This window comes from Euwallacea similis, chromosome 25 (genome assembly GCF_039881205.1).
Source record: "Euwallacea similis isolate ESF13 chromosome 25, ESF131.1, whole genome shotgun sequence".
In the NCBI taxonomy this organism is placed as follows: Eukaryota; Metazoa; Arthropoda; class Insecta; order Coleoptera; family Curculionidae; genus Euwallacea; species Euwallacea similis.
Genome location: NC_089633.1, coordinates 638446 through 648288, shown reverse-complemented (window position 1 = coordinate 648288; position 9843 = coordinate 638446). Strand labels below are relative to the sequence as shown.

At 31.9% G+C, this 9843-nt stretch overlaps 4 protein-coding genes across 5 annotated transcripts in view; 2 read left to right on the top strand and 2 right to left on the bottom strand.

Moving 5' to 3' along the window:
- sturkopf (lipid droplet associated hydrolase sturkopf) overlaps positions 1-9843 on the bottom strand; it is a 79859-nt gene that overhangs the window by 47182 nt on the left and 22834 nt on the right. The gene's annotated exons all lie outside the window — the stretch shown is intronic.
- Positions 295-2761, top strand: l(3)02640 (porphobilinogen deaminase-like protein l(3)02640). The gene is made up of 9 exons (XM_066402362.1): positions 295-676; positions 947-1019; positions 1074-1260; positions 1314-1578; positions 1632-1853; positions 1902-2049; positions 2104-2279; positions 2336-2432; positions 2492-2761. Exons 1-9 carry the CDS (start codon positions 632-634, stop codon positions 2707-2709), a joined length of 1431 nt encoding a protein of 476 aa, XP_066258459.1. The 5' UTR covers positions 295-631; the 3' UTR covers positions 2710-2761.
- Nubp2 (NUBP iron-sulfur cluster assembly factor 2) lies at positions 3502-5888 on the bottom strand. Of its 2 annotated transcripts, none has more exons than XM_066402179.1 (5): positions 5713-5888; positions 4272-4360; positions 4053-4222; positions 3807-3990; positions 3502-3760 (listed from the first exon to the last, which is right to left on the bottom strand). In XM_066402179.1, exons 1-5 carry the CDS (start codon positions 5821-5823, stop codon positions 3517-3519), a joined length of 798 nt encoding a protein of 265 aa, XP_066258276.1. In that variant the 5' UTR covers positions 5824-5888; the 3' UTR covers positions 3502-3516. The 2 variants fall into 2 exon arrangements, with proteins under 2 accessions (XP_066258276.1, XP_066258277.1); XM_066402180.1 differs by having other exon boundaries at positions 3502-3748.
- Positions 6350-9837, top strand: spt4 (Transcription elongation factor subunit spt4). The gene is made up of 4 exons (XM_066402359.1): positions 6350-6508; positions 6862-6968; positions 7535-7590; positions 9666-9837. The coding sequence occupies exons 1-4, from the start codon at positions 6440-6442 to the stop codon at positions 9782-9784; spliced, it is 351 nt and encodes a 116-aa protein (XP_066258456.1). The 5' UTR covers positions 6350-6439; the 3' UTR covers positions 9785-9837.

Below are 9843 nucleotides of genomic sequence, written 5' to 3'. Positions count from 1 at the left end.
GTTTTTATCTATCCGAACTTCAAAAACTTGAGAATTTTCTCTTCAGTTTGTAGTTGAAAGAAAAAATAGATAGTTGTGCTTTTGATGACTTGAGCTATAACAGTTAGTAACGAGTCGGATTTTGGTATTTTTGTAGTTCTTTTAGTAGACAATTATTTTTTGCAATATGCACTATACAAACAAATCTGGTTTATGACCACCATTGGTGAGTCATCAACGTATTGGCTTTGTTCTTCAATATCTTTAAGCTCGATGTTTTGACATATGACTTTTCAATGTAAGTAGTATTTGCATTTCATAACAAATTTGGATGTGGTAATCTTATCCACATAAAGTCTAGAAAATTGCTCTTGTTTAAATTTGTTTCTACATGAATCATGAACGAAAAGATTGAAATGTTCAAGTAATACTTTGATTTGCGCATCAAAGTTTTCTTAAATCAGTACAAGACCTTTTATCCAATATTATGCTTTCTTTAAGTGGGTGACGTAAATTCTAAGCATGACAAGTCAAAAACTTTCACATCTTTTCTAAAGGTCTAATGCCAAGAGCACTGTTATTAATATAACATTGCTATTAAAGTATAAAGTGAAAATTGACTGAATTACATCAAATTTTAACTGCAGCTATCATGAGTGGGCAAAATAAGTTTCGAGTAGGCTCTAGGAAAAGTGAGGTAGGTACTCAATTATCTGCAGAACTCCAATGCATTGCCATGTACATTTTACATTTTCATTAACTTAATAAAATTATTAAGTATGTTCTATATGTTTCAGTTGATTGTTCATTTTTTTTTTTAGTTTTGTTTGCCAATAATGTCTCACATACAAATAAGGGTTGCTGGGGGAAAGAACAACAAGGGTTTTTGTTCACCCTCGCAACAACCCCTGTGTGTGATCCATTATCCCAAACAAAATTTAAAAAAAAGACATCAATATTTTCTTAGCTGGCCTTAATTCAAACTAGACATGTAATTTCTTGTCTAAAGCAGATTTATCCTGACATAGAATTTGATGTTGGTAAGCAGCCTTAGAAGCTCCAATTTAAATCAGATTGATAAAATTTACTTTTAGTAACTATGTCAACTTTAGGAGATCAGATAATAGATATTCCATTACCCAAAATAGGAGAGAAGTCTTTATTTACCAAAGAATTAGAAACTGCTCTGGCTGATGGTCATGTTGACTTTATTGTACATTCTTTGAAGGATTTGCCAACAGTTTTGCCTGTTGGGATGGCTATTGGAGCTGTTTTAAGCAGGTAAGGACTGTTGAAATTATTCCCTGCTCTGTATTTATATCTGTAAGGAATAGAGAAAACCCACGAGATGCATTGGTGCTTCAAAGAGACATAAAAAAGCATACTTTGGCATCTTTGCCTGAAGGCAGCGTTATTGGAACTTCAAGTCTAAGGAGAACTGCACAATTGGCTAAGAAATATCCTCATTTGAAAGTGGAAAATATAAGGGGAAATTTGAATACTAGATTGAAAAAGCTAGATGATTTAGGCAAATATCATGCTATAATTCTTGCCTCAGCAGGACTTGTTAGAATTGGGTGGAAAAACAGGATATCAAAGGTAAACTTTCAATTACATATATTAATTTTAAATTAAGTTTTTATTTGGGAAAGATGTTGGATGCCCAAGACTTTCTTTATGCAGTGGGCCAAGGAGCTATAGCAGTGGAATGTAGGGCTGATGATGAAAAAACATTAAAATTGCTAGAACCACTATATGACTTGCAAACAGCTTTGAGAGTTATTGCTGAAAGGAGTTTTTTGAAGACTTTAGGAGGGGGTTGTAGTGCTCCTGTCGCTGTTATATCAGACCTAAAATTAGTTAAAGACAAAGAGGTAAGAAATAGTATAATAACACTATCATTTCTAGCTGGCCAGTTTTAGGTGAAACTTACTTTAAAAGGTGCAGTTTGGTCTTTGGATGGCACAGAAGAAATAGCAGACGAAGAAGAAACTGTTGTCAATGTTTTAAGTTCTATAAGATGTGCAGAATGTCCTTATAGTAATGGCGAACTTAAGATCGAAGATATTGGTAGTTTTCTTCATTATTTTTTGGTGTGTTCATTGTCCCTCGGTATGTTTATAGAATGTTGTATGACTTGCCCAATGAATAATGGTGTAAATGAGCCAAGTATGAAGAAGCAAAAGCTGGATATTCCTAATGAAATGTTTGAAAATGATCCACATGAGAAGTTGCCAGTTCCTATGCCCATTGGATCAGATTTTATGGGGCAATGTCCGTTTTTGGAAGGAACTATACAGGTATCATTTATTTGGATAATTTAGTTATATTATTTTTTTAATATTTTGCCATTTAGGGCGCCCAAAATCCGCATTTATCACTAACTGGGGACGCCTCTAGCATCGCCAAGTTAGGGTTAAAATTTTGTCCTGCATTGAAAGGCCTAAACTCAGGTAAATTTTCTTTATTTATTTCTTTAATACTTCAATCGTAAATCTATTATTTGTTTTAGAGAAAAACAATGTCAATACAGTAACAATAATAGAAGATGATTGTCTATTTGTCGGTTTAGTTCCGCATAGAGATGCCACTATTGATAATTTAAAGAAATCTAAACTTTTGGGTGAAAATCTGGCTCTAAAATTGAAGGAAAGAGGGGCTTTGCAAGTTATGACTGCTGCGCAAGCCATAGTGCATGGAAAAGTCAGTAGTAGCACTGCTGTTAGTTAATATTTCTTGCCTTACGTTGTAGTAAGTACATACATATTATGTAATATAAAAAATTGATTTATAGATTTTATTGGGTAGGTAATAATTAAAAAAAAAATTCCATTCTTTTTGTTATCTGGAAAGAAAACTGTTATGTACTATTTATTCATGTAAATGGTTGTAAAATGTTTATATATTATGGTTTTTCAAATTGTTTTATTTACCCATCTCCAATATTTTTGTATTGTAATCAATCGTGTGGGGTCATAATAATCATTTTCTACATCCCAAGGTTCACTGTGGCAGATTCATTATCAAGTGCCCTATAGTTGTGCAACTCATACATTTTAATTGTCTTATTTTTTCGTCTTTCTAAGCGTTATTTTTTCCTGGGTTCTGAAGATGAAGATAGATTTGTTATTGAAACGTTAACAAGGGTTTTCAATAGAACCCTGAAAAAGTGAACGTTATGCTCAGTGAGTTTTAACTGAAAATAGTACGTAATTTCATTCTTCCAACGACTCTTATTTGTGCGTGACGCATTATTTACAAAGAAAAACTGGGCAATAGGTCATCCACAGTAGAAATAATTTTTTTTTTTAATAATAAAATAGCACAAGTTTACTTCATAGGCCTGTTGTTGAGACTGTCAAAGGAGGAAGCTATAGAATCCAAAAAGGCTTGGAATCTACCCTGTATAGTTGTGATCCCATATCCTCATATGTATTAATAAATGGAATCAAAGATGTTTCATAAAAAATAATCATGAAGATGAGAAAAATATTCACAAAATTATATAAAACAATAACTAAAGATAATTTTAATAAATCACTTAGCTTTAAGATCAATCATCACAACTATTTTATTTACGATATCATTGAACACTTTTCCGGCTGGTGATTCTGGCAACTCAGTCACTGCTGCTTTCCCCAATAGTTCCCCCACACGAGGGTCAATTGGCAACGCTCCAAGAAACGGAACTTTAGCTAATTCTGCCAAAGATTCACCACCTCCTTTGCTAAATATATTTGTGCACTCTGTACAATGTGGGCAGACAAATCTGGCAATAATTCTTATGCACTCAAACTTGTAATCTACGTTTTAAATGCAACTCTTACCCGCTCATATTCTCTATGAGACCTATTAAATGTACCCCTGTTTTTCGACAAAAAGTTATTTCCTTTCGAACATCTTCTATGGACATCAGTTGGGGGGTGGTCACTATAATAGCACCATCACATTTTACAGTTTTTAAATTCTCCATTACTGTTATGTGTTCATCTGAAGTCCCAGGAGGAGTGTCTATTAAGCAAGAATAATTTAAAAATTGTTTTATGTTTAATTACTCCATGACAACTTTTTACCAATAATTAAATAATCAAGCTCTCCCCAGCATACATCAGTGAGGAACTGTTTAACCATTGCAGTTTTCTTGGGACCCCGCCATACGACTGCACTATTTCTGTTATTTAACAAAAATCCAATGGACATTACTGCTAATTGTTGGTTTTGGTCTGCATAAACAGGAACCCATCTAAGTAGAGAATGTATTTTTCCCTCAATTCACTCTATATTTAACTCACCCTCCATCAGATTGATGCACATCATTGCCTTCTAAATTCAGCAGGTATGGAACAGAGGGACCGCAAAGGTCAATGTCTAATAAGCCCACCTAATGAAATAGAGGCGAATGAAAATTCAAAAAGAAATATTTTCTAAAGCCGACACATTTCTACAAAGTTGTTATTTATTATGGAATATATAAAAAAGGCCTCGGTATAAAGAGATTTTAAGAAAATTGCCCGTAAATGTAGCTTTTGGTGCATTTTAATGAAATTTTTAATTATAGACTGTGAACCAAAAAAACATATACAACTGATTCCAACCCCCTTTAGGATTTTTATACAAAACTTCTGTGATGCCTAGGTATTCATTTTCTCCCAGAAATACAAAAATGAGCATGAATTCCCAGCGATTTTAAGATATCTTCACTTCAATTTCTCTGACTGATGACTGTATCACCAATAGATGAATCAAAGTTCAAAGCCAAGTGCATCGGTGAAAAAAATAGGTACAATTTATAGTTTGATCTAAATTGCCATTTATCCCTTAACTCTGATTTACTATTACTATTGCGTACAAAATAAAAACTAGTTTGAAGTGTGCGAGCCTCTTAGTTAAATTTGCTATTTCTAAGATTTATTTTACAGGGTGTATCCTAAGTATTCAAAAATATTTCATGGAGTGATTGTTCAACTCAAAACATAAAAAAATTCATATGATCATAGGGTCATAAACGTTTCGTTTCCAAGATACAGGGCGTTAAAAATTAATATTTGTTTTTTGTACTATGTATCAATTTGAAGAAAAAAGAATAATTAATATTGTTGTGTTAGTAAAAAAATGCAACATTATGAGAAGAAAAGAATATTGGATAATCGAATATTACATGCTTTCAACAATGTCTGTGATAATCCTGATATCCTTGGACGAGTGCAGGAATCTCTTAGGTGATGAGCTGAAGCATGTGTACTAGCAAGTGGAGGTAATTTTCAGCAATTTCTTTAGTATAATTCAATTATTTTATTATATAATTTTTTTTTATAATGTTGCATTTTTTAACTAACACAGCAATATTATTGATTCTTTTTTCTTCAAATTGATACATAGTATGGAAAACAACTATTAATTTTTAATGTCCTGTATCTTGGAGACAAAGCGTTTGCAGACCTATGATCATATGAACTTTTCTTATGTTTTGAGCTGGGCAATCACCCTGTGAAATATTTTAGAATACTTAGGAAACAACCTGTATTTTTCATAATAATTCACAATGTTGTATGTTCAGATGTTTACATACATATGTGATGGGTGTTACTTAAGAAGCATTCACATTTGAAGTGCATGTGGTTTATAATACCTGCTTGATTTTTGTGTGGTACATGCTAACTACATAACTAAATCATAAATAAAATTAAGGGGAGATGTGTAAGTTCTAGGTACAGTAGATAGAGTACTACTTACTTTGGAGCCCCTTTTGACGAGTGTTAAAGCCAACTGCGTGCTAACAGTTGACTTTCCTACCCCTCCTTTGCCGGATAATACTAAAATTATGTGTTTAACGTTATCAAGCATATTAAAAAGTTATTAAGTTTGTATGTATACTTCAAGGAATGTTTCGTATGCCGTGTGATTTTAATTTTTAAATTTCATTTGATTTGTTTTGATAGATTCGATTGTGACTTTGACACGCTTGTCGTGTCTGTCTCCTTTAATGAAATGAAAGTGCCATGTAGGTTCCCGAACAGTTCCGAACGTAGCCAGCTAATATGAGACATTGCGAAGACTTCTAATAATTAATATGTTTTTAATATTAGATTACTAAAGTTCTGTTTTCAATTTCCAGAATGCCTAAAAATTTTAATAAGTTGGTTTATAAAACATGCCAAAATAATAGGTATCAGAAAATGTAAGCGTTTTGATTTTAATTATATTATACATTTTCTTTTTGAGTCGTCGCTTCTGTCTATCTGGTTCTTGAATCGAATCGATCTAATTGTTAAAAATCGATTCAATTGAATCGATTCATTACGACATTTTGGACATCCCTATTTGTTGGTGGCTGTGGTTTGTTTATCACGATTCAGCTTGAGCCAATTTTAGCGCCGACAAAATATTGATAATAACGTTAAATTTAAACGATTTTATTAAAATATTGTGTTTACATATTGCCATTTCTCTACCATCTATAATGACGTTAGAAACCATCCCAAAAGACCTGAGGGGTCTGAGAGCCTGTCTGGTGTGTTCCCTAATTAAAGTAAGAACACCCACATACCTTTTGTTTTTGACTTTAATTCTAAAACTAATTGCAAGTGAAATTTAAAGGTCATTTCATACTTCAGGGACATTCAGGCTCCTCTCAAGTAAAGCTCAAACTTTGTTAGAATGAAAAGTAATCAGTGTGTTCGCTCAAAATTGAGTACCTCACTTCTATGCATTGAAATGGTACTTGAGCAAATTTAAGGATGAGCATTAACAATGCTTAACTCCTAGTATGAAATGAACCTTGAACTGGACTTATACTCTGTTGTTCCCTATCATTCTCTTGTCATTGTTGCTGTTTGGAAAATCGGATAAGAGAGCAACATATAAAATAATATTCTCTTGTAGTCTTTTGACCAGTTTGAATATGAGGGATGTGACAATTGCGATGAATTCCTGAGGATGAAAAACAATAAGGACAATGTTTATGACTGCACAAGTTCCAATTTTGATGGGTAAGAAATCCTTGTTGAAACCTTCAAAATTTAACATTTCATTGTTGTATATTTACATGCTGTGTTCGTCATTACTCCAATTTTTAGAAGCTCATATGTTCGCATACAATGCATTTGAAAATATTTCAAATTTTGCCGTGTAAGTTCATTTTCCATTTTACTTCAGGGTTGATTCACCAAGTTTTGAGATCCTATAGGGATTGAAATACCATGTAAATACTTGTGAATTTCAATTTTCTCTTCTCATGTCATGCTGATGAATCCTAAATTCAACCAATTTACACAATTTATACCCAGGCTCACTTTTGTATCAAATTTAGTTTATGTGAAAGTTATTGCAACATCAGAAATGGCATATGTTAGTCATTTGTGTCTTTTATGAAAGTCTCAATCTTGAAAACTGACTTGAAAATCAGCATGTAAACCCATACAGATTTTAAAATATGATTCTCTTTGAATGGACTTGAAAACCTAGTAAATGTGTGAAAAACTCAGAAGAAACTCTATTCCTTCACTAAATAATTAATAAAACTGCAGTCAAATATTCATTTAATTGTGTTTTTTAGGATGATTGCTTTAATGAGTCCAGAAGACAGTTGGGTGGCAAAGTGGCAGAGAATAAGTAAGTAATATCTTTAATAAAGACATTTTAATTTGATACATATACAATATCAGAGAATTGGAGAAATGATTCAAAATTATCAATAACTTTGCAAAAAATTATTTAAAGACTTAATTGTTCTGTATACAAAATTGATTTCAACTTGTAAACAAAATTCCTGTATATGAATATTTATTTTTTAATTTTTTTGCTAAGAGAGAAATAATTGATAAATTTGGTATGGAAAAAGTAGAGAAACATTTTTGTTGTTACAATTTATTTGAATAATTTTCTACAATTTTTGTACAGAGTAGTATTGAAAATACCGAGCTGTTATACTTTATCTGAAGATATTAAATTAAAAATTACAGAAAAATTCAATAGTGATGAAAAGCAAGCTAGTTTGCTAAATTGCTGGACGGTTTAATTTCAGTTGATATGTGATAAATAAAATGATTACATCTTTTAAACGTCGGGAAACAGTGAAAAGTCCTAGAAAAACTGAAAGGCCTAAAAAACATCCCCACACCATAACATTTTCTCTGTCCTATTTTATTGTTGGTAATATGTATTTAAGGTTTAGCATACACTGTTTTGGCCGTCTTACCCACTTCACTCCATTTGATCCAAATAAGTTGAACTTAGTTTACTATTTGGATGGTCCTCTATTTAGAAATATTCCAGTCAAGATAGTCTTTTACAAATGTAAGCCTAGCGGCTTGGTTTTTGGTAGAAATAAAAGGAAGTTTTGCTGGACGCCTTCCATAAAGCCCCATACTGCTTAAGCAATAGCGAATACTATGAACCGAAAGGGATATTTCTTGAAATTTTTTTTGCTGTAATGAAAAATGCAAATGCATTTGCTACAACGAATCTTTTCATTAGTCTGTCTTTAGCGGGGCTTTTGTTTTTTTAGGTCTTCCAATTTTCCTAAGGCTTTTTACTGTTCGACAACGTTTAAAAGGTGAAATAATTTTATTTATTTTTTGATTTTGATTATCGTTGATTTAATAATTTAATTGAGATTAAACTGTCTAGCAATTGAAGCCTGATTTTCATCACTATTGAATTTTTCTATAATTTTTAATTTAATATCTTTAGATAAAGTGTAACCGTGTGACATTTTCAATACCACTGCGTACAATGTGGAGAATTATTCGAATAAATTGCTATAACAAAAATGTTTCTCTACTTTTTGTCGCACCGAATTTGTCAATTATTTCTCTCCTAGTAAGTATTCATATACAGAAATATTGCTTACAAGTTGAAATCAATTTTGTACACAGGACGATTAATTCTTCAAATCATTTTTTGCAGAGTTGTTGATAATTTTGAATTGTTTCTCTACTTTTTGACGATAGTATATGCATATCGCTTGTCTAAAAGTAACGATGTAATATTTGCATATTTTGAGAAATATTGACTGAATGTTTGAAGTTGTGAGACTTTTTGTGAGAAGGCTATTAGATCTCGCCAGGGTAATTGATTCCTTGTTGACATTTTATTGAATGTAGAAAATCGATAATCAGTTCCCAAGCTCTCTACTGAAAAAAGAGAAAATAGTCACACATAAAAAACTATACGCGATCATAAACAGTCAACTGGGAGCCACGATATCTGAAATATATTATTAGAGTTTAATTTTGTTACAATTTAAAAATAATGTTAAAGCTACTACTATCTTAGGCTTGAATCGAATGAAGTGTTGATATTCGGAAGACTAAGAAAACACAACCGTTTGAACATTTTATAAATGCAAAAACAGGAAATCTTAATAGGATACCCCAACAATATATGATCCAAGCTTGCTATTCCCCCATTCGCAGAAGGGTTGGTACATGTTTTATTTTTAAATCCACCATACAGAGCTGGATCCCCAAGAATGGAATTTTAAATTGAAAATTTTTTTTTTTTTTTTAGAAGTCATTTTACCTATTTGGGACACACTGTAGATTATACTAGAATTTTAAGCAGTTTAATGTGTTATCAAAATAATCTCAAAGCACTTAAGTTTGGGAACTTAAGAGCTTGAGAATAATTTGAAACATTAACAGAAGGAAAATTGGTGAAACTAACTTAGAAAAATATTGTTTCAGATCGTTTTTGTAAAGGAGTTTACGCCATCTCAGTATCTGGTAGACTACCAAATGGAATCATCAGAGAAATGAAAAGTAGGAATATCCCTTATAGACCTAGGGATACTAGTCAAAGATAAAGGAATTATAATTTTGAGGTGTGAGAAAAAATAAAGCTAAATTAAATTTTTTACATATT